This window comes from Manis javanica, chromosome 7, assembly GCF_040802235.1.
Source record: "Manis javanica isolate MJ-LG chromosome 7, MJ_LKY, whole genome shotgun sequence".
NCBI lineage: Eukaryota > Metazoa > Chordata > Mammalia > Pholidota > Manidae > Manis > Manis javanica.
The window spans coordinates 47,592,285-47,617,693 of NC_133162.1; the positions used below are offsets into that span (position 1 = coordinate 47,592,285).

At 37.0% G+C, this 25,409-nt stretch overlaps 1 protein-coding gene across 8 annotated transcripts in view; it reads left to right on the top strand.

The window, feature by feature from the left end:
- RUFY2 (RUN and FYVE domain containing 2) overlaps positions 1 to 25,409 on the top strand; it is a 62,500-nt gene that overhangs the window by 30,863 nt on the left and 6,228 nt on the right. For 6 of the 8 annotated variants that reach the window (XM_073240950.1, XM_073240948.1, XM_073240949.1 and 3 more), the window contains 2 exons: positions 13,789 to 13,918; positions 14,203 to 14,297. In XM_073240950.1, coding sequence (XP_073097051.1) covers positions 13,789 to 13,918; positions 14,203 to 14,297 — 225 coding nt within the window. Of the gene's footprint in view, positions 1 to 13,788; positions 13,919 to 14,202; positions 14,298 to 15,180; positions 15,414 to 25,409 lie in introns of those variants that run through there. The other 2 variants (XR_012133202.1, XR_012133203.1) reach the window with 2 other exon arrangements.

Sequence of the window (25,409 nt, forward strand, 5' to 3'; positions counted from 1 at the left end):
TTTGTGATCTGAGAAGTTGGTTGGTAGAATTTCAATGTTTTTGAATTTCCTGAGGCTCTTTTTGTGGCCTAGTATGTGTTCTATTCTGGAAAATGTTCCATGTGCACTTGAGAAGAATGTGTATCCTGCTGCTTTTGTGTGTAGAGTTTTGTAGATGTCTGTTAGATCCATCTGTTCTAGTGTGTTGTACAGTGCCTCTGTGTCCTTACTTATTTTCTGTCTGGTGGATCTGTCCTTTGGAGTGAGTGCTGTGTTGAAGTCTCCTAAAATGAATGCATTGCATTCTATTTCCTCCTTTAATTCTGTTAGTATTTGTTTCATATATGTTGGTGCTCCTGTGTTGGGTGCAAAGATATTTATGATGGTTATATCCTCTTGTTGTACTGACCCCTTTATCATTATGTAATGTCCTTCTTTTTTGCTTGTTACTTTCTTTGTTTTAAAGTCTATTTTGTCTGAAATAAGTACTGCAACACCTGCTTTTTTCTCCCTATTGTTTGCATGAAGTATCTTTTTCCATCTCTTCACTTTTTCTCTGTGTATGACTTTGGGTTTGAAGTGAGTATCTTATAGGCAGCATATAGATGGGTCTTGCTTTTTTATCCGTTCTGTAACTCTGTGTCTTTTGATTGGTGCATACGGACCATTCACGTTTAGGGTGATTATCAATAGATATGTACTTATTGCCATTGCAGGCTTTGAATTCATGGTTACCAAAGGTTCAAGGGCAGTTTCTTTACTATCTAAATGTGTAACTTAACTCACTTATTATGGTATTATAAACACAGTCTGATGATTCTTTATTTGTCTCATGTCTTTTTCTTCCTCCTCCACTCTGCATATATTAGGTGTTTTATTCTGTACTCTTTTGTGTTTACCTTGACTGAATTTGTGTTTAGTTGATTTTATTTTGCATTTAGTTAGTATTTGGTTGGTCTACTTTCTTTGCTGTGATTTTATTTCCTCTGGTGACAGCTATTTAGCTTAGGCATACTTCCATCTAGAGCAGTTCCTTTAAAATACACTGTAGAGATGGTTTGTGGGAGGTAAATTTCCTCAACTTTTGCTTTTCTGTAATTGTTTAATCCCTCCTCCAAATTAAAACATAGTCTTGCTGGATAGAGTATTCTTGGGTCAAGGCCCTTCTTTTTCAGTTCATTGAATATATGATACCATTTCCTTCCAGCCTGTAAAGTTTCTTCTGAGAAGTCTGATGTTAGCCTGATGGGTTTTCCTTTGTAGGTGACCTTTTTTCTCTCTCTGGCTGCCTTTAATACTCTGTCCTTATCTTTGATTTTTGCAGTTTTAATTATTATATGTCTTGATGTTGTCCTCCTTGGGTCCCTTGTGTTGGGAAATCGGTGGGCATCCATGGTCTCAGAGACTATTTCCTTCCTAAGATTGGGGAAGTTTTCACCAATTACTTCTTCAAACACACTTTCTATCCCTTTTTCTCTCTGTTTTTCTTCTGGTACCCCTATAATGCGAGTATTGTTCCTTTTGTATTGGTTAAACATTTCTCTTAATATTCTTTCATTCTGAAAGATCCTGTTTTCTCTCTCTGCCTCAGCTTTTCTGTGTTTCTGTTCTCTGATTTCTATTCCATTAACAGTCTCTTCTACTTCATCCAGTCTGCTCTTCAGTTCTTCCATTGTTTGATTGATTTGTTATCTCCCTCCTGAATTCATCCCTTAGCTCTTGAATATTTCTCTGTAGCTCCATCAGCATGCTTATGACTTTTATTTTGAATTCTTTTTCAGGAAGATTGGTGATGTAAGTGTCACCAAGCCCTCTGTTTGGTGTTTGGGGGATTTTAGATTGTACAAGGTTCTTCTGCCTTTTAATGGCAATGGGAGTGGTTGCCGGTGAGTGGCACATGTGTCACCTGGGAGAACAAAGTCCCTTACTGTTTGCTGGTCACCTTGCCTGTCTCTGCTGTTTGTGCTGGTTAACTGCACACAGGGAGCAGTCTCTGGGTTAATCCCCTGAGCTGTGGGCGTGGCGGCCCTCGGGATGGCCTAGGGCACTATCAGGGGTTGCAGGCAAGTGTCATGTGTTCTGCTGCAAGAACAAAGCCCCTTCGTGCTTCCTGGACTCTGCGCCCATGTCCACTGTCTGTGCCAGTCTACTGTGTGCAGGGACCAGTCTCTGAGTTAATTCCCTGAGCTGCCATGGGCAGGACAGCTCTTGGGGTGGCCTAGAGCACTTGTGGGGTTGCAGGCAATGGTTTATGTTCTGCTGTGAGAACAAAGCCCCTTTGTGCCTCTCAGACTCTGTGCCAGTCTCCACTGTCTGTGTCAGTCAACCATGCACAGGGAGCAGCCTCTGGGTTTGGGCTGGTTAGCCACATGCAAGGAGAAGCCTCTGTGTTAAGCTGTTTGGTTGCTGTAGGTGGGGCTGCTCCCTGGCTTCCGCAGCAATGGCGGTTCAGCTGGTTTGCTTGCAGTGCTGACGGGGGAAGGAATGGCAGCCTGCTAATTGTTGTGATGGGGTTCAGTGCTGCTCTGCCACCCAGAAGTTAGGGCACCTGAAGTTCCTTAATGTTCCTAGCCTGTTGGGCTGAGTGTGCCAGGACGATTTAAACACTTGTCCCTTTAAGACTTTTAATGCGCCTGCTTTTCTTTTGTCTCAGGGCAGCCGGCTGGGGGAACCTGTTCAGTCTTAATCTCGCATTTTGCTTTTCTGCTCCTCTAATATCAAGTGCACCATGCAATGTGTGTCAGTGCTCCCGGTGCAGATCACTAGGGCTGGTTATTTAGCAGTCCTGTGCTTCCACTCCCTCCCCGCTCTGATTCTTTTCCTCCTGCCGCTGAGCTGGGGTTGGGGGAGTGCTCAGGTCCCTCCGTGTCATGGCTTTGTATCTTACCCTTTTCCGTTAGATGTTGGGTTCTCACAGAGGTAGCCTGGGTCATATACTGTGTCTTGTGGTTATTCTTTTAGGAATAGTTATATTTGCTGTATTTTCAAAATATATACGTTATTGGGAGGCGATTTATGCCACCCTACTCATGCCTCCATCTTGAGAGTATGTTTTACTTTTTAAACATCAGTATTTTTTTCCCTGTAAATATGTACCACTTTTATAATTAAAATAAGAGAATAATAGGAAATAGAGTTATGTGTTATGTTTAACAAATAATTAAATGAGACCACATGCCATGTATGATACATAACTTGATAAGCGCCTTTAGATGCATTGTTGAGATGTTAAGTTCTCTTTATTCGCTGCTTCTGCCTAGTAGTCTGTCAGTTTTTGAGAGATTTGAAATATCTACACTTTTTGTGGATTTGTGTATATCTACTTTTAATTCTGTTAGTTTGCTTCTTGTATTCTGAAGTTCTGTTGTGTGGTGTCTACACATTCAGGACTGCTGTGTCTTCTTGGTGAATTGACCTTTTTATCATTATATAGTATACCTTTTGTCTCTGGTAATTTTCTTTGCTCTATAGTCTACTTTATCTGATACTAATATAGCCATTCCTTTTTTCTATTGATTAATGTTTTCATTTAGTAAACAAAAGATTGTTTGTATTTTTCTATTTTTTTACTTTCAACCTAATCTTTATATTTTTTATTGAAGTATTATTGATGTACAGTCTTATATTGGTTTCAAATATACAACATAGTGGTTCAACAGTTACCCATATTATTAAACCCTTACCTCCACTAGTGCGGTTACCACGTGTCAACACAGGAAGATGTTACATAATCAATGACTACATTCTCCATGCTGTATTACCATCCCCATGACCAACTTATATTATGACTGAGAATTTTTGTGTCCCTTTATCCCTTCCCACCTAACCATGCCCACCCTTCCCCCATCAAAACAATTAGTCACTTCTCAGTGTTTATGAGTCTACTGCTATTTTGTTCTTTCTGTTTTCTTTGTTTGTGTACTCCACAAATAAGTGAAATCATATGGTATTTGTCTTTCTCTACCTGGCTTATTTCACTGAGCATAATACCCTCTAGATTCATCCATGTTGTTGCAAATGGCAGGATTTCTTTTCTTTTAATGGCTGAATAATATTGCACTCTGTATATGTACCCTATCTTCTTGATCCATTCATTTGTTGATAGACACCTAGGTTACTTCCATATTTTGGCTATTGCAAATAGTGCAGCAATAAACATATGGGTGCATTTCTCTTTCTGAATCAGGGATCTTGTTTTCTTTGGGTAAATTCCTAGAGGTGGAATTACTGGGTCAAGTGGTATTTCTGATTTTAGTTTTTTGAGGAACTTTCCATATTGCTTTCCACAGAAGTTGCACCAATTTACATTCCCACCAACAGTGTAACAGGGTTCCCATTTCTCTGCATCCTTGCCAGCATTCATTATTTCTTGTCTTTTGGATGTTGTCCATCCTAACTGGTGTGAGGTGATACCTGACTGTAGTTTTAATTTGCATTTCCCTGGTGATTAACAATGTGCAGCATCTTCTCATGTGCCTTTTGGCTATCTGAATTTTTTCTTTGGAGAAGTGTCTGTTCAGATCCTCTGCCCATTTTTAAATCAGGTTATTTCATTTTTGGGTGTTGGAGTATATGAGTTCTGTATGTATTTTGGATGTTAATCCCTTATCAGATATGTCATTTATGAATATATTGTCCCTTACTGTAAGATGCCTTTTCTGATGATGGTGTTCTTTGCTGTACAGAAGTTTTTAGTTTGATGTAGTCCCACTTGTTCATTTTTTATTTTGCCTCCCTTGGCTGAGGAAATGTGTCCAGGAAAAAATTGCTCATACTTGTATTCAAGGGATTTTTGCCTATGTTTTCTTCTAAGAGTTTTATGGTTTCATGTCTTACATTCAGGTCTTTGATCCATTTTGAGTTTACTTTTGTATATAGGGTTAGACAGTAGTCCTGTTTCATTCTCTTGAATGTAGCTGTCCAGTTTTCCCAACACCAAAGTCTTTTCCCCATCATATATTCATGGTTCTTTTAGCATATGTTAATTGACCATATATACATTGGTTTATGTCAGGGCTCTCTATTCTGTTCCATTAATATATGGGTCTGTTCTTGTGCCAGTACCATACTGTTTTGATTACTGTAGCTTTGTAGTATAGCTAGAAGTCAGGGAGCGTAATCCCCCCAGCTTTGTTCTTTCTCAGGATTGCTTTGTCTACTTGGGGTCTTTTGTGGTTCCATATGAATTTAAGGATTACTTGCTCTAGTTCATTGAAAAATGCTGTTGCTATTCTGATAGTGATTGCATTGAGTCTGTAAATTGTTTTGGATAGAATGGCCATTTTGACAATATTAATTCTTCTTATCCATGGGTATGGGATAGATTTCTATTTGTGTCTTCTTTAATTTCTCTTAGTGTCTTATAGTTTTCAGAGTACACATTTTTCACTTCCTTGGTTAGGTTTATTCCTAGGTATTTTATTCTTTTTGATGCAATTGTGAATGAAATTGTTTTCCTGATTTCTCTTTCTGCTAGTTCATCGTTAGTGTATAGGAATGTAACATATTTCTGTGTATTAATTTTGTATCCTGCAACTTCGCCTGATCCAGTTATTAGTTCTAAGAATTTTTTGGTGGAATCTTTAGGGCTTTTTATGTATAATATGTCATCTTCAAATAGTGACAGAAACTTCTTCCTTACCAATTTGAATGACTTTTATCTCTTTGTGTTGTTTGATTGCTGTGGCTAGGACCTCCAGTGCTATGCTGAATAAAACTGGACATCCTTGTCTTGTTCCTGGTCTCAGAGGAAAAGATTTCAGCTTTTCACCATTAGTATGTTAGCTGTGGGCTTGTCACGTATAGCTTTTATTAGGTTGAGGTACATAACTTCTACACCCATTTTTTGAAAGTTTTTATTATGAATCGATGTTGAATTTTGTTAGATGCATCTTCAGCATTTATTGAGATGATCATGTGTTTTTTATCTTTCTCTTTGTTAATGTGGTGTGTGATATTGATTGATTTACAAATATACTGTCCTTGAATCCCTGTAAGAAACCCAACTTGGTTGTGATGGATGATCCTTTTAATGTATTTTTGAATTTGGTTTACTAATATTTTGTTGAGGATTTTTATATCTATGTTCATCAGAGGTACTGGTCCAAAATTTTCTTGTAGTATTTTTATCTGGTTTTGGTATTGAAGTAATGCTTGCCTCATAGAATGATTTTGGACATTTCCCTCCTCTTCCACTTTTTGTAATACTTTAAGAACGATGGATGGGTATTAGATCTTCTTTAAATGTTTGGTAGAATTCAGCTGTGAAGCCATCTTGTTTTGGGGAGTTTTTTGATTACCAATTCAATTTCATTGGTGGTGACTGGTCTGTTCAGATTTTCTGTTTTTCCCAGATCAATCTTGGAAGGTCGTCTTTTTCTAGAAATTTGCACATTGTTTGTAGGCTGTCCAGTTTACTGGCATATAATATTTCATAGTATTCCCTAATAATTCTTTGTATTTCTGTGGGATCCATTGTGACTATTCCTTCTTCATTTCTGATTTTGTTTATGTGTGTACTCTCTTTTTTTCTTGGTAAGTTTGGCAAGGGGTTTACTTATTTTGTTTTTTTTCTCAAAGAATCAGCTCTTAGTTTCATTAATTTTTGTTTTAGTCTTCTCTATGTTATTTATTTCTGCTTTGATCTTTATTATGTCCTTCTACTAACTTTGGGTTTCATTTGTTGTTCTTTTTCTAATTTTTCTAATTGTGAGTTTAGACTGTTTATTTGGGATTGTTTTTGTTTCTTGATGTAGGCCTGTATTGCTATGTACTTTCCTCTTAGAACTGCCTTGCAGCATCCCACAGTTTGGGTTGTTGAGTTGTTCATTTTTTTCTGTGTATTGCTTTATTTCTATTTTAATTTGTGCATTGATGCACTGACTATTTAGAAGCATGTTGTTTAGCCTTCATGTATTTGCAGGCTTTTTTGTTTTATTTGTGTAATTTATTTTTAGTTTCATACCATTGTTGTCTGAGATCAACAATGTCTGCTTGATAGAATTTTAATCTTTTTGAATTTATTGAGGCTCTTTTTGTTGCCTGGTATGTGATCTGTTCTGGAGGACAATCCATGTACACCTAAGAAAAATGTGTATCCTGCTTTTGGATGGAGTGTTCTGTAGGTATCTGTTAAGTCCATCTGTTCTAATGTATTGTTCAGTGCCCGTTCCCTTATTTATCTTCTGTCTGGTTGATCTAGTAATGTGTATGGTGTGTTAAAGTCTCCTAAAGTAAATGTGTTGCAGTCTTTTCCCCCTTTAATTTTATTAAAATTTGTTTTACATGTTTAGTTGCCCCTATGTTGGGTATATAGATATTTATGGTAGTTATATCCTCTTGTTGGACTGATCCATTTATTATTATGTAATATCCTTATCTCTTTTTACTTTCTTTGTTTTGAAATCTATTTATCTGATATAAGTACTGTGCTTCTGCTTTTTCTCCCTATTATTTGCATGAATCCTCTTTCTCCATCTCTTCACTTTTAGTCTGTGTATGTCTTTGGGTCTGAAAGGAGTCTCTTGTAGGCAGCATATGATAGATGGGTCTTGTTTCTTTATCCATTCTGCCACTCTGTGTGTTTTTCTTGGTAAATTCAGTCCACTTACATTTAAGGTAATTGTTGATAGGTATGTACCTTATGTCATTAATTGTGTTCTGGTTGTTTTTATAGCTTCTCTCTGTTCCTTTCTTCCTTTCTTATACTCTCGTGATTTGATGGTTTTCTTTAGTGTTTGATTGGATTCCTCTTTTTTATTCTTTCGTGTATTTATTATAAGCTTTAGGTTTGTGGTTACTGTAGGATTCAACTATAGCTCTTGAATATATAACAGTCTATATTAAGTTGATGATTGCCCTATTTCAAACATAATCTAAAGTACTTTTTTCTCCATACTTTATATATTAGATGTCATAATCTGCACTTTTTGTGTATCCCTTGACTGATTTTGTATATAGTTGGTTTTGCTACTTTTGTTTTAATTTTATAGTTGCTTGGTAATTATTTGGTATACTACCTTTACTGTGGGTTTATTTTCTTTCTTTTTGTTATAGTGAAATGTCATTGATATACAATCCTATGTTGGTTTCAAATATACAACACAGCTGTTCAACAGTTACCCATATAATTAAATCCTCACTTCCTCTAGTGTGGTCATTATCTATCAACATAATAAGATGTTACAGAATCATTAACTATATTCTCCATGCTGTACTACCATCCCCATGACCAACTTCTATTCTGATTGTGAATTATTGTGCCCCTTTTCCCCCTTCCCCTCCCCTACCTTTCCCAGCCCGTCCACTTTGGTAACCACTAGTTCCTTCTCAATGTCTATGCATCTACTGCTATTTTCTTCCTTTTACTTTGTTTTTATAATCCACTGTAGGTTTATTTTCACTGGTGAAAACTATTTAGCCTTGGGAATGTTTCCATTTACAGCATTCCCTTTAACATATCCTATAATGTTGGTTTAAGGATTATAAATTCCTTGAGCCTTCGTTTATTTGGTAATTTTTTAATCTACTTTATATTTGAATGATAATCTTGCTTGGTAGAGGATTCTTAGTTGGGGATCCTTCTGTTTCAGTACAAATACTGAAATATTCAAATATTTCATGCCACTCCCTTTTGGCCTGTAAAGTTTCTGCTGAGAAGTCTGCTGATAGCCTGATGGGATTTCTCTTATAAGTAATCTTTTTTCTCTCTCCAGCTGCTTTCAATACTCTCTCCTTACTCTAATCTTTGTCATTTAATTTTTATATGTCTTGGTGTTGTCTTCCTGGGGTTTCTTTTGTTAGGGGCTCTCTGTACTTCTGTGTCCTGAGTGTCTATTTTCTTTCCCAGACTAGGGAGGTTTTCAGCAATTATTTCTTCACAGAGACTTTCTACTCCTTTTTCTCTCTCACTTTCTTCTGGGACCCTTATTAAATGAGAATATTGTTTCATTTGTAGTTGTCACACAGCTCTCTTAGCATCCTCTCATTTCTACAGATTCTTTTTTCTCTGTGTTCCTTAGTCTCATTGTTTTCCAGTTCTCCAATTTTCGCCTCATTGATTGTCTCTTCTACTTGGAGCAGTGTGTTTTTATTCCCTCCATTGTATTTTTCATTTAGATATAGTATTCTTCACTCTGCCTCTTTGTCAACTCTCTTTGTGGAAGCCCTTCCTGAGATCTTCAGTACTTTCCTGCAGATCAATGAGCATATTTATAAAACTTGAAATCTTTATTAAGAATATTGGTGATCTCCATTTCATTTAGTTCATTCTGGTGTCTTATCCTGTAGTTTTGTTTGTAACATACTCCTCTGCCTTCTAATTTTGTCAGGGTTCTGTGTTACTTCCAATGTATTACATGAATCTGCTATGCTTCCTAGTCTAGAGAGTAATAACTTTATGAAGAAGGCATCCTGTGGTACCCAGAAACTCAAGACCATTTACTTTCTAGTCCCTGGTTCTCCTTTGGGGTTGAGCCCCAGTTGCTGTTGGTGGGCAGTCATTGGGGATGCCTTTCTGTCTGCTGGCAGCGATCTGTCTGCTGCAGCTGGCAGTTTGCCTTGGCCGGCCATCTGTGACCAGAGCAGTGGCTTCTGCTGCTATTGTTGTGGGTGAGACCACCTTCTGTCTGCCTGCAGCAGTGATAGGGATGCAGGGTTAACGGGGTGGACAGGGTTGTTGTGCAGCTCTGGGTTGGGCCCCATGCTGGGTGTGCAGCTGCTGCAGTCAGTCACAGGGGCGCCCTCTGGTGGTGGTGATGCATGCAGTACCTTATTTGAGTGCCTGCCGGGAGGAAGAAGCTCTCAAGCTGTTTCCTGCAGCTGCCCCCCCAGCTGGGCTGGTACAAGACCAAGAAAGCTGGAGAGCCTTCCTCTACCTGCCACGCAGCAAAGTCTAATGCTGTTGGACCAAGTGGGCTGGTGTGCTGGTGGTGAGCAGGGAAGCACCCCAGGGCTGATGTGCCAGCAAGTGGGGAATGGAGCATCTGGGGCTCCTCAGGCTGAGACAGGGCTGGGCAATATTGTTCACCAGCTCTTTATCCTGTGGAGAGAACTCTGTCTCGTCCTTGCCTCTCTGGCCCTCCTCCCACTGCTGGCAAATCTTGCAAACTGCTACCTCTGCTTTGGGTCTCAGTGGACGGGTAGGGTGTGCCTGTCCTTCACAAGTGGCTGGAGTCTCAGCCTCCCAGAGTGTTCTGCTCTCCCTGCTGTCCAGTCCCACTAATCTCCAGAACCCAGTGTAGTATGGACTGGTGCTCCTGGAGCCGATCTCTGGTACCTTGTGTGTAGAGTCTATATTAAGTTGATGATTGCCCTATTTTATACATAATCTAAAAGTACTTTCTTCTTCTTCTTTCTCCTCCATACTTTATATATTAGATGTCATAATCTGCACTTTTGTGTATCCAAGTTGGGTAGAACCCCAGGACAATCCTGGATGGGATGGAGAAGGGTTCGTAACAACTGGGCAGGGATTGAAATCTATGCTTTCTATTCAGTCTCTACTGATACTGTGAAGAGGGGGAGTGATGTCTTTTTACCAGCAAGTGGGAGTGGAAGTCCAGGCTTCGCCCTTGGTCCCTGCAGACACCATCCTGGAGAAGATAAGGAGAGGTGCCTCATTACAGGGGCAAGTGTGGCAATCTGGGCTCCTCTCTTGGCCTTCATCTAAGTGAAGGGGAGAGTGAGATATGCCTCCTTAGTGATGTATGGGGCCAGGTTCTCCATCTGGCCTCCAGTAAATACCATACAGGTAGCTGGGGAGAGACACCTCATACTGCCTGGTGGTGGTGAAAGTCTAGGCTCCCTACTTAGCCTTCTCTGATACCACCACAGTAGGGATTGGGTCTGGGGAGAGATACCTTATTATTGCCAGGTGAGGGTAGAAATCTAGGCTCCCCACTTGTCCTTTGCTCACAGTGTGGGGGTGGGGAGGTATGTTTTTTTCCTCTGGTATTTTGCTGGAATAGAGCATTTATTGTCAAAAAGGTTTGTATTATGTTAGGCTGCCTCTTCACAGCTCTTTGGCAAGAGAGAGCAGACTTTTCTTGGGGCTTTTTTCTCTCTGCCCATTGTTGTTTTGTGGGCTTCTTCAACACCCAGTCTGAGCCAATAGGAGGCAAAAAGGAGCCCCAGGGACCTCATCACCATGTCACTTCTTGAGTCCTGGGGTTCCTAGTCAGTCTGCCTTCTTTTCTTCCCCTTTCAGAATCTTATGTTTATTTACCTATAATGTTCAGGGTTTTTAACGGTACTTATTTGGAAAACCGTACTTATTTGGAGAGATAGGTAAAAATGTGTTTACTTCATGTTGCCCAGAATCAGAATTCTAAGTTCCTTTTAAGTGTAGCATTAAGTAAGTAACATTTTGAGAAGTTGGTCTGTAGAATAAGACTTTAGGTCAGGGAATATTACCTTGGTTGAAAACTTAGGTCTTTGTACATTGTGAAGCTAAAACCTGCCCCCAAAAACAAAACTACTCAACAAACAACAATGTTCTTTTAATTTTAAGACTTTCATAAAAGGAAAGCCAGCACTTTCAGGGCTCTCTTGGCAACAAAAATCACAAAGAACACTAAAGTTATCATGTTTATTAATCGTGCCAAGGGTTTTGTTGTTGAAGTCCCTGTGCCTTACCAAGTGAAAAACATGAAAAGCAAGACTGGGACACTTTGCCAGTCTCTAGAATACAATCTTGAAACTCTCAGAAGAGTCAGTAAGAGAAATCTGATATTCATCATTGATGCACCTATTTGATCCCTGCCCAAAGGAAAACCCAAATAATGGTATAGGAACCTGACCCTTCCCTATAGGGCTAACCTACTCAGTAATATTTGGGTACACATGCAGAGAGATGCTTGTTTTTGCTGAAACCATGAAATTTTGGTTTCTTAGTTGTGTCTTAGTTGATATCATTTTGGTAGACCATGAACATGTTAACAATTTCGAGATCAGGGGCTCTCTGATGATGCAGAAGCGTTGGAACTGTTTCTGTAGAAATGGGCAGTTGAGACTTTATCCAAGAAAAACAGTTTTCATTTTTTCCCCTTAAATGGAAATAACTGATTTCTGATTAGGAAAATATCACATGATTTTGGTCAAATACGAAAATGTGGAAAAATGTGAAGAAAATAAAAATAAAAAATTAAATTTGTAAATAAAATTAGAGATAACCCTTTTAAAAAACATTTTGGTGAATCTTCATTGTTATATTTGTGCATAGATATTTTTATGTTTTTTAGGAAGAGGATCAGGCTACATGTTCTTTATCTTGTTTATTGTATTTACATTATAGACATTGTATCATATCAATTAATATAGGTCTACACCATCACATCACAGTTAATCTAAAGGAATCCTTTATCATGAAAAAACTGTGCTGTATTGTTTGAGTTTGTGTATCTTTGATTACTGTGATAGACTTTTGCATTTCTTTATTTTGTGAATTGCCAGTTTGTGTCATTTTGTTTCCTCTGGGGTGTTCAGCTTTTTAATATTTATTTGTAAGAGCTCTTTATGTATTTACTCTGGATCTTTCACATAGAGTGAAAATATTTTATAACTTGTTTATTTTTAAAACTTGTTAAAAGTGTTTTTTTTTTTCATTTAGACATTTAAATTTTTATATGGTTATATTTTTCCCTTTTTTTCTTTATGGTTTCTTCCTTTAGTGGTCAACATGTATTTTCACAATATATTTGTTTATGATAACTTAAAAACTCCTTTGCTTTTTTCACTCAGACTTTTCTGATTCTAGACAATGAGGCCATTCAACAAGGCACTGTGTACTTTGGTTACTTCAGTGTTAGTAACATACCCTGTCTCTCTGTATTCCTTATAAGTTTGTAGTTAAACTATCCACAATATTGAGCTATAAATTCCATTTTGAGGTACCTTTTCAATCTGACTTATAAAATCTAAAATTTACTTCACTGAAAAATAATGTGACTGTGGATAGAAATGCTAACTTTATGAGGAAACAATGAAAATAATCAAAATATTAAAATAATGTAATACTGTTTTCTCAGTATTATGATATAACATTGAAAATAAAATGTAATGTATTATAAACTGTAGCATTATTAATAAATGCCTCAATTATTATACTTACTTATGAATAATTATCAAAATGATTTTTTTTTGGTTATCCTAAAATATGACTATTACTACTTTTGTTTTGTTAGCTAGCATCTGTTGTTAGAATGATGAAATAGTGATTTCAAATGTGAACTGGCATTTCCAGGCAGTGTGGATTTTCCTCCCATGATCTCTTGGTCTTAGATCTGCCCCATAATTGGTCAGCTTCCAAAGTAATCTGCAAAGTAGCACTTTGTGCCAGGGCTGAGTTTCCTGTTACTGATGTTAAATTGATTAAGTGTTTGCTGTAATTCTTATGTTAAAACAATACTTTTCATGAATTTGTTGTAAAATTTTTGACAGGCACAGAAACATAAATAATTAAAACCCCACATTTTTTTCCTTGGTTCTACTCCCAAGATGTAACTAGTTTCAATAGGTATACTCTTCCAGGTGTTTTCTGTGCTTATACAGCATTCACGTTTGCAGGTTTAATAAATGATATAAATAGTTGTTTAGTGAGGAGTTTTTGTGGTTGGCAAGTAAACTGATACTTTGGGATCAGAAAACACTGTCTTGCTGAACTTGTTTACCAAAAAATATTTATGAAAGTGCCTTAAGACATGCATTATAAAGGTGAATGTAATCAACCAAAAAGATGCTCTTATTAAAGAATACATACAACTGTCATGTGAGAAATAGCACTGAGCTTCTGTGTATTATTTGTCATTCAAGGGTGCAGCTGGAAACTGATTTGAAGATTGAGAAGGAATGGAGGCAGACTCTGCAGGAAGACCTTCAAAAGGAAAAAGATGCTTTATTTCTTCTTAGAAATGAGACCCAACAAATCATTAGTCTTAAAAAAGTAAATGGTGGTAAACTTTAAAAATTACATCTTGATGAAAGTTATTTAAAAAGAGAATCAAATATAATTTACATTTATACTAAGGAAACCAAATATACTAGTCACCTTTAAAAACAGGAGTTTGAATGAATGGAAAATAGTTGGTAGAACAGCTGTGAAAGAGCTTTGGACATACAGTTCTGTTTTTTATAAAAAAAAAAGCCAAAGGATGTATTCCTAATTAATGTACACAATGTGGAGTTTCTTATTTCTCAAATTGCATTTTCTGTCTTGTTGTTTTGAAGGAGTTTCTTAACATCCAGGATGAAAATCAGCAGTTGAAAAAAATATATCATGAACAGGAGCAAGCTCTTGAAGAACTTGGCAACAAACTTAGCGAGTAATTTCTCTTTTTTCCTTTATCTAAGTAATGACTTTTATAAAGGTGTGAGTGTGCCAAACATTTCAATTTGGCAGAAAAGTTTAAATCTACAGGAGAAAAAAATGAACTATTAAAGAAAAACAAAACTAAGCAAAAACTTTAAAGTAAGATGTGATTGGATTTTGTTAAAAGTTATGTTCATTTTATTAGATCTTAGCTCTAAACATTTTCCAGTAGATGAAAGCTAAGACTCTGGTTTAATTCCCTCAAATCAGAGAATTCAGTAGTTCACTTTTGTGGTTCCATATGAATTTTAGAATATATTTTTCTCAGAAAAAGAGATACCAAATTTTCAAAATATCTGGAGAGATCTTTTTCAGACTGTTGTGAGAAGGCTCCAGCATTGTGAGAAACAGTGTTTTATTCCAATTGGAGTTAGGGTATAATTACATGGTTGGTTCTGTAGTAGGGCAGTGTCACTTTAAAGTGTTCCTTTAAAGACAAGAAGGAGAAATGTTGTTTTCTTTTTCTCACATTTTCCTTCTTGTTCCGTTTGGTCCATGTTTTGGATTAGCAGCTTGATGTGTTTCTGAGGTAAGCTCTGGAAGGTTTAATTTAGTACGGAATGTACCACTGCCACATATAAAAAAAAAACCATGCCATTTTTTAAAATATAGAAAAGTAAAAGTAGAAAAGCTAAAATGACCCATAATCCTATCATCTGTATAAATCTCGATGTCTTACATGGTTAGAAAATTCAAATTTCACAAAAAGATATAAAATAAACAGTTGCCTCCCTCTTCCTAAGTATCAATCCTTAAAGTTAGGTAAGCTCAGAATAAATCTGTGTGTGATCATCTTGTTATATATATATATATTCTGTAAAAATTGAACTCAACAGATATCGTACAAATGGAGACTTACTTGCTAAAGGCGGGACTCCATTAAGAAGTCTTGACCATTTCCAAGGGCATAGAAAAGAGGAGTTCAATAATACCACAAAAGGAATTACGCTCTTAAAAAGATAAAGCTGTTTTTGTTTCTACAAATTCAAAGAACAATATGCATTATGATTCTGACCAGCAAGATTTTGATTCTAATCTGGCATCTACTTATTGAGTACTTTGACCTATGGTAAGTGCTTATTAACTTATTTCCCATTTATTCACTTGACAAATACTTACTGAGCTCCTACAATGTGCCAGGGACTATTCTAAATGCTAGGAATACAACAGTGTACAATCCCCACAACAAAAAATATATTCACATTTATTAAGATCATAAACTTTAAACAGATTAGAATAGTGAAAAAAAGAATGTGTATTATTTTTCACCTGTCTCCCACTAAATACTAGAGACTATTTAGTTGCATTAAAGGCATGACCATCTGAATGTTCAGATAGCTGAATTCACACTTTTGTTTTTAACTTTTTCCTTTAGTCCAATTGTTCCTCAGATTTTAGTTTGTATGAAAATTACTGTTCAACATAATATTTACTCAAAAATCTATACTGAAATTTATGGGCTATTTAAAGAATTCTCAAGGATTATTCTGACTACTAAGTTTTTCCCATTATACTACTGACTGTATACCTAATCTCTGTGTAACTCCACTGTATGCATGTTGCTCTGAAGTTTGTGAGTTTTGTTTGTCTCTGCCTGAGAATATGCATGGAAGCTATTCCATATTGCACATAGATATTCCATAGGATGGATGTGCTATTAATTTAAGCTGTTCCTATTTTTTTCTTTTATAAACAGTGCTGCTGCGAACATCCCTGTATGTGTATATTGATGTATCTTGACATATATATATATACTTTTGATATCATTAATCCACAATTACACAAGCAGCATTATGGTTACTAGATGCCCCCCATTATCAAGTCTCCACCACATACGCCATTACAGTCATTGTCCATCAGTGTAGTAAGATGCTGTAGAATCACTATTTGTCTTCTCTGTGTTGTACACACTTCACTGTGCCCGTGCCCCTACATTATGTATGCTAATCATAATGTCCCTTTTTCCCCCTTATCACTCCCTTCCCACACATCCTCCCCAGTCTCTTTCCCGTTGGTAACTGTTAGTCCATTCTTGGGTTCTGTGAGTCTGCTGCTGTTTTATTCCTTCAGTTTTTGCTTTGTTCTTATACTTCACAGAGGAGTGAAATCATTTGATACTTGTCTTTTTCCGCCAGGCTTATTTCACTGAACATAATACCCTCTAGCTCCATCTATGTTGTTGCAAATGGTAGGATTTGTTTTCTTCTTATGGTTGAGTAATATACCATTGTGTATATGTGCCACATCTTCTTTATCCATTCATCTACTGATGGACACTTAGGTTGCTTCCATTTCTTGGCTATTGTAAATAGTGCTGTGATAAACATAGGGGTGCATATGCCTTTTTCAAACTGGGCTGCTGCATTCTTAGGGTAAATTCCTAGGAGTGGAATTCCTGAGTCAAATGGTATTTCTATTTTGAGCTTTTTGAGGAACCTCCATATTGCTTTCCACAATGGTTGAAGCAATTTACATTCTCACCAGCAGTGTAGGAGGGCTCCCCTTTCTCCACAACCTCACCAACATTTGTTGTTGTTTGTCTTTTGGATGGTGGCCATCCTAACTGGTGTGAGGTGGTATCTCATTGTGGTTTTAATTTGCATTTCTCTGATGATTAACGATGTGGAGCATCTTTTCATGTGCCTGTTTGCCATCTGAATTTCTTCTTTGGAGAACTGTCTATTCAGCTCCTCTGCCTATTTTTTAATTGGATCATTGCTTTTTGTTTGTTGAGGTGTGAGAGCTCTTATCATGTTTGGATGTCAACCCTTTATCAGATCTGTCATTTATGAATATATTCTCCCATACTGTAGGATGCCTTTTTGTTCGCTTGATGGTGTCCTTTTGTGGTACAGAAGCTTTTCAGCTTGATACAGTTACACTTGTTCATTTTTGCTTTTGTTTCCCTTGCCCAGGGAGATATGTTCATGAAGAAGTTGCTCATGTTTATGTCCAAGAGATTTTTGCCTGTGTTTTTTCCTAAGAGTTTTATGGTTTCATGACTTACATTCAGGTCTTTGATCCATTTCAAATTTACTTTTGTGTATGGGGTTAGACAATTATCCAGTTTTATTCTCTTGCATGTAGCTGTCCAGTTTTGCCAACACCAACTGTTGAAGAGGCTGTCATTTCCCTATTGTATATCCACAGCTCCTTTATCATACATTAATTGACCATATATGCTTGGGTTAACATCTGAACTCTCTATTCTGTTCCATTGGTCTATGGGTCTGTTCTTGTGCCAGTACCAAATTGTCTTGATTACTGTGGCTTTGTACTAGAGCTTGAAATTGGGAAGTGAGATCCCATCTGCTTTACTCTTCCTTCTCAGGATTGCTTTGGCTCTTCGGGATCTTCTGTGGTTACATATGAATTTTAGAACTATTTGTTCCAGTTCGTTGAAGAATGCTGTTGGTAATTTGATAGGCATTGCATAGAATCTGTAGATTGCTTTAGGCAGGATGGCCATTTTGACAATATTAATTCTTCCTAGCCAGGAGCATGGGATGAGTTTCCATTTGTTAGTGTCCTCTTTAATTTCTCTTAAGAGTGGCTTGTAGTTTTCAGGGTATAGGTCTTTCACTTCCTTGGTTAGGTTTATTCCTAGGTATTTTATTCTTTTTTGATGCAATTGTGAATGGAATTGTTTTCCTGATTTCTCTTTCCATTAGTTCATCATTAGTGTATAGGAAAGCCACAGATTTCTGTGTATTAATTTTGTATCCTGCAACATTGCTGAATTCAGATATTATTTCTAGTAGTTTTGGGGTGAAGACTTTAGGATTTTTTATGTATAATATCATGTCATCTGCAAATAATGACAGTTTGACTTCTTCTTTATCATTCTGGATGCCTTCTATTTCTTTGTTTTGTCTGATTGCTGTGGCCAGGACCTCCAGTACTATGTTGAATAAAAGTGGGGAGAGTGGGCATCCCTGTCTTGTTCCCAATCTTAGGTGAAAAGCTTTCAGCTTCTCGCTGTTAAGTATGATGTTGGCTGTGGGTTTGTCGTATATTGCCTTTATTATGTTGAGGTACTTGCTCTCTATACTCATTTGGTTGAGAGTTTTTATCATGAATGGATGTTGAATTTTGTTGAATGCTTTTTCAGCATCTATGGAGATGATCAAATGGTTTTTGTCCTTTTTGTTGATGTGGTGGATGATGTTGATGGATTTTCAAATGTTGTACCATCCTTGCATCCCTGGAATAAATCCCCCTTGATCATGGTGTATGATCCTCTTGATGTATTTTTGAATTCTTTTTGCTAATATTTTGTTGAGTATTTTTGCATCTATGTTCATCAGGGATATTGGTTTGTAATTTTCTTTTTTGATGGGTCTTTGCCTGGTTTTGGTATTAGGGTGATGTTGGCTTCATAGAATGAGTTTGGAAATATTCCCTCCACTTCTATTTTTTGGAAAACTTTAAGGAGAATAGGTATTATGTCTTCTCTAAATGTCGGAAAAAATTCAGCGGTGAATCCATCTGGCACGGGGATTTTGTTCTTGGCTAGTTTTTTGATTACCAATTCAATTTTATTGCTGGTAATTGGTCTGTTTAGATTTTCTGTTTCTTCCTGGGTCAGTCTTGTAAGGTTGTATTTTTCTAGAAGTTGCCATTTCTTCTAGATTATCCAGCTTGTTAGCATATAGATTTTCATAGTATTCTCTAATAATTCTTTGTATTTCTGTGGTGTCCATCATGATTTTTCCTTTCTCATTTCTGATTCTGTTTATGTGCGTAGATTCGCTTTTTCTCCTAACAAGTCTGGCTAGGGGTTTATCTATTTTGTTTATTTTCTCAAAGAACCAGCTCTTGGTTTCATTGATTTTTTTTCTATTGTTTTATTCTTCTCAATTTTATTTATTTCTTCTCTGATCTTTATTATGTCCCTCTGTCTGCTGACTTTGGGCCTCATTTGTTCTTCTTTTTTCCAGTTTCAATAATTGTGACTTTAGACTATTCATTTGGGATTGTTCTTTCTTCTTTAAATAGGCCTGGACTGCTATATATACTTTCCTCTTAGAACTGTCTTTGCTGTGTCTGACCGAAGTTGTGGTGTTGTGCTGTTGTTGTCATTTGTCTCCATATATTGCTTGATCTCTGTTTTAATTTGGTCATTGATCCATTGATTATTTAGGAGCATGTTGTTAAGCTTCCATGTGTTTGTGAACCTTTTTGTTTTCTTTGTACAATTTATTTCTAGTTTTATATCTTTGTGATCTGAGAAATTGACTGGTAGAATTTCAGTGTTTTTGAATTTTCTGAGGCTCTTTTTTGTGGCCTAATATGTGGTCTATTCTGGAAAATGTTTCATGTGCACTTGAGAAGAATGTGTGTCCTGCTGCTTTTGTGTGTAGAGTTTTGTAGATGTCTGTTAGGTCCATCTTTTCTAGTGTGTTGTTCAGTGTCTCTGTGTCCTTACTTATTTTCTGTCTGGTGGATCTGTCCTTTGGAGTGAGTGGTGTGTTGAAGTCTCCTAAAATGAATGCATTGCATTCTATTTTCTCCTTAATTCTGTTAGTATTTGTTTCACATATGTCAGTGCTCCTGTGTTGGGTATTTAGATATTTATAATGGTTATATCCTCTTGTTGTACTGACCCCTTTATCATTATGTAATGTCCTTCTTTGTCTCTTGTTAATTTCTTTGTTTTGAAGTCTATTTTGTCTGATACAAGTACTGCAACACCTGCTTTTTTCTCCCTGTTGTTTGCATGACATATCTTTTTCCATCCCTTCAATTTTACTCTATGTACATCTTTGGGTTTGAGGTGAGTCTCTCGTAAGCAACATGTAGATGGGTCTTGCTTTTTTATCCATTCTATTCCTCTCTGTCTTTTGATTGGTGCATTGAGTCCATTTTCATTTAGGGTAGTTATCGATAGATATGTACTTATTGCCATTGCAGGCTTTGGATTCATGGTTACCAAAAGTTCAAGGGTATCTTCTTTACTATCTAACCATCTAACTTTAACTCACTTATTTCACTATTATACACACAGTCTGATGATTATTTCTCTCCCTTCTTCTCCTCCTCCACTCTTTGTATGTTAGGTGTTTTATTCTGTACTCTTTTTTGTTTCCTTTGACTGCTTTTATGGATAGTTGATTTTATTTTTTGCCTTTAGTTAGTATTTGGTTGGTCTGCTTTCTTTGCTGTGATTTTATTTTCTCTGGTGACATCTGTTTAGCCTTAGGAGTGCTTCCATCTAGAGCAATCTCTTTAAAATACCTTGTAGAGGTAGTTTGTGGGAGGCAAATTCCCTCATCTTTTGCTTGTCTGGAAATTGTTTAATCCCCCCATCATATTTAAATGTAATCGTGCTGGATACAGTATCTTTGGTTCAAGGCCCTTCTGTTTCATTACATTACTGTACTACATGGAACATGAAGTATTATGATGGAATTTTCAAGTAATAGAATCTAGACTAATTAACATATGTGCTATAATGACTGACAGTTTAAGATACATGAAGGATGATAACTAGCTTTTCCCTTGTCCTTGAGTCTTAAATTCCAGCAAGAATTTTTAGAATGGCTGCTCCCTGCCATTCTCTTGGGGAGATTGAGAAGAGAATCTTTCCATTCTCTTCTGGCCTGTAAGGTTTCTGTTGAGAAGTCTTCCTCTTCTCCGGCTTCCTTTAATACCCTGTTTTTGTCTTTGATCTTTGCCATTTTAATTATTATATGTCTTGGTGTTGTCCTCCTTGGATCCCTTGTGTTGGGAGATCTCTGGATTTCCTTCGTCTGAGAGACTATTTCCTTCCCCAGCTTCAGGGTGTTTTCAGCAAGTATTTCTTCAAAGACACTTTGTATCCCTTTTTCTCTCTCTTCTTCTTCTGGTACCCCTATAATGTGAATATTGTTCTGTTTGGGTTGGTCACACATTTCTCTTAATATTCTTTCATTCCTAGAGATCCTTTTATCTTTCTCTGCCTCAGCTTCTCTGTATTCATGTTCTCTGATTTCTATTCCATTAATGGTCTCTTGCACATCATCCATTCTGCTCTTAAGTCCTTCTATTGATTGTTTCATTTCTGTTATCTCCCTCCAGACTTCATCTCTTAGGTCTTGTATATTTCTCTGCAGGTCCGTCAGCATGGTTATGACTTTTATTTTGAATTCTTTTTCAGGAAGATTGGTTATATCTATCTCACCAGGCCCTCTGTCTGGGGTTGTTTGAGTAATATTTGACTGGACCAGATTCTTCTGCCTTTTCATGGCAATAGAAGTGATCACCAACAGGTGGTGTGTGTGTCAGCTGGGAGAACAAAGTCCCTTCCTTCTTTGCTCGTCACCTTGCCCTTCTCCACTGCCTGTGCCGGTTACCCTCACACAGGGAGCAGTCTCTGGGTTAATCCCCTGAGCTGCCGTGGGTGGGGCAGCCCTCGGGATAGCCTAGGGCACTGTAGGAAGTCTTGGGCATGCCAAGTGTGTTCTCCTGCAAGAACGCTGCCCCTTCATGCCTTCCGGACCTTGCGCTGGCTTCCTCTGCCTGTGCTGGGCCTGTGTGCTGGCAGCAGCCTCTGTTCTGTCCTGGTTAGCTGTGCACTGGGAGAAGACTCTGTGTGGTTGCTGTGGGCAGGGCTGCTCCCTGGCTGTTCTAAAGCAGTGGCAGGTCAGCCTGTTTGCTTGCAGTGCTGTTGGGGGGGAGTGAATCATCACAAGGGGCTTTGGAGCTGCTTTGCTACCCAGGCGGTTAGGGCACCTGAAGTTCCTCAAGATTCCCAACCTGCTGGGCTGAGCGCGCCAGGATGATTTTGTCCACCTGTTAAACCTTTGTCCCTTTAAGACTTTGAAAGCACTGGCTTTTCCTTTGTCCCAGGGGGAGCCAGCTGTGGGGATCCCCCTGCCATCTCCATCTCAGATTTTACTTTTCCATTTCTCTGATATCCAGCACACCATGTGATGTGTGTCTGTGCTCCTGGTGCAGATCACTAGGGCTGGTTATTTAGCAGTCCTGTGCTTCCACTTCCTCCCCACTGTGAGTCCTTTCCTCCCACTGGAGAGCTGGGGTGGGAGGAGTGCTCAGTTCCTGCCAGGTCATGGCTTTGTATCTTACCTTTTTCATGAGATGCTGAGTTCTCACAGATGTAGATGTAGCCTGGCTGTTGTACTGTATCTTCTGGTCTCTCTTTTAGGAATAGTTGTGTTTGCTGTATTTTCAAAAATATATATGGTTTTTGGAGGAGATTTCCACTGCCCTCTCACGCCGCCATCTTGAGTGCCTCTGACACATTTTATTGAGTGTATCTCAAGAATAAATCCCTAAAGATGATTCCTGGACGAAAAGAATGTGCTTTAGAATTTTTTGATAGTGCCAAATTACCCTCCACCTCCCATTTAGACCCCCCTCCAGTAGTAGGAGAGAGTACCTGTTTTTGCTAGTCTGGTAGTTGAGAATCTTACTGTTTTGATTTGTATTCTTTAACCATGAGCAGGGTTGAGTTTCTATAAATTTGTGTTCCATTTGTATTTGTAGTTTTTCTGTAAACTGCCTGATCATACCCTTTGTACATCTTTTGATTGGATTGCTCATCTTCTTATGGGATTTTTGTCAATTAATTGTACACAGTGTCCATCTCTTTTTCCCAGTTTGTCGTTTTGTCTTTACCTTAATTTTCCTTGTTAATGTTTGAATTTTTATGGTGCAGATTTATTAGTTTTCCTTTACTGCTTCTCAGACCATAGTTCCCAAGATACAGTCAGGGCCAATTTTCAGTCAGAACATATTGTATCCTTTCTCAATGCCAGTTCTCATCTGCAGTGATAATAATTTAATCAAGACTAGAGAAAGGACCAGTGGCCCCTGTCAAGTTCCTCAGACATACCAGTTCAGCTGCTGAAACACTTTGACTCCTCCTCTTTGTCCTCCTACTCATATGATTGTTATTAGAGCAAAATTAAGTAAAAAAAAAAATCCCTCCCTAGTACACAGGATAATAAAAGATATCTCTTGAAAAAACTTGGAGCAATACTTTTTAATGTTGGCTCCCAATGGCTTTAGGTTATCTAAAGATCATTTGAGTGTTATGTAAGATGGGGATGAGGGGAAATAATACAGAATATTGTATTATGAAACATACTCAATGACTTAAAAGGGAAAATTATTATTTCAGGAAGAATAGTTTTTAAACTTACCATTTCAGATCTATGTTTTCAAGTCATGACTAAATTTAAAATTAGCATTCACTAATATCACTCATAGGAGTAAATAGGCCTTTACCATTGACCAACTATGTTGACTGAGGGTCATTTAACTTATTTTAATTAAGCCCCTTTCACTATTTGTAAACTGGAGAGTTACAAAATCCCTGAAGGGTTCTTTGTCGAATTAACTGAGAATAAGCATGTAAAAGCGCCTAGTGCAGTGCCTTTCCTCATTGCGACTGGAATATCGGTTTTCTTGGAGAATGAATAGGCAGGATCTGAAAAGTTATCTTCTGTGCTTACTTTCTGAATCTGTGATTTAAATGTAAATGAGTAATTTTAATTAGAAGAATATTTTTAATGAAATACTCATTGGTTTCTTTTGAAGGACTCAGATTTTTTGATAGGTTTTGAAAGGCTTTAAATGTTAATTATTCTTCTGAATATTGAAGCGTAATTGTAGTAAATAAGACTAACTTGAGGATTAAAGGAATAAAGATGAACTATTCATATTTGAAGAAAACATGGAACATGAAGTATTATGATGGAATTTTCAAGTAATAGAATCTAAACTAATTAACATATGTGCTATGATGACTGACAGTTTAAGATACATGAAGGATGATAACCAGCTTTTCCCTTATCCTCGAGTCTTAAATTCCAGCAAGAATTTTTAGTTTAGAAAAATTACCAGGACTCTTCTAAAATGTAGTATTCTGTAAATGCTATTCTATTTAAAGAAACATATTTTTTTCCCTCAAAAGAAGGTGTTTCAGGATTATTAGAGGCTTGTATAATTTATGGATGTTTTCTGATAGTGTCATAATTGACTGTATCACATTTATTATATTATGTTTTATTTTGACACTTCTGTATACTGTTTTTATACCACAGTCACATACTTTCACAGACTGAAATACGTGTTCCTAAATAAAAGCTAATTGAAATGAAAAATATAGACATCTGTTTCCTCCCTGTCTAGGACAAGGAGAAAGTATTCAAGTACACTCTGTTTATAGGAACTATAACTGATACCTCTTTCTTGAGAATAGTTTAGCAATTTGTAGCAGAGGGGGCAAGCTTTTTAGAGACCGTATTTATGTATCAGGGCATTTTAACCAGAAATATATCAACACCAGTAAGTTTTCATGAAGTGTTTCTATAGTGAATGTTATAAGCTACTTTGATTCCACATTCAGTTTTTCCATACAGCAGTTACTGTTTTAGCCATTATTCCTGCCAGTATAAATTTCTCCTTGGGCACATTTTATGGATGTGAATTCAGCAAAGAATTTGATTATTCTGTTAATATATTTACATTGTATAATTTTACATTCATTATTCCCACTGTAAGAGTCAGTATGAGCCAAATAATAGACTAACACTTTGTTTTTGTATCTTGGAACAAAGCTTTTGTAGGATGAAGGTCCTAATGTTCTCCTTCAATAGCAGAGACTTGATTATTTTATGTACTTTTTGATCTATTCATTTTGAAGTTGTTATCCTAAGAAAAATATTGAATATATTCTGGTTATTCCAATTTTATTGAACAACTTTTGGGGTGAAAAATTTGAAACAAGTTGAAAGTTGAGATTATATAAACTGCTTTATATTTTTTCATGGTATACCATGTAACCATTTAAAGTAATGATGTGGCAGATACTTAATAGCAAATCAAGTAGCTTTAAGCCTTTCAGGATATATTGTTAAAAAAGAATATATAAGAAGATATATTGTTGAAAAGGGCTGTTTATGGACAACTAAATAAATAATGATTCTATTTAAAATACACACACACATACTCATTTATATGTAGAGACTCATCTCTGGATAGTGGGATCACAGAAAATTAAATATTGCTCTTTATAATCTGCATGTTCATTAACATGTATTTCCAAAAGGTGAACAAG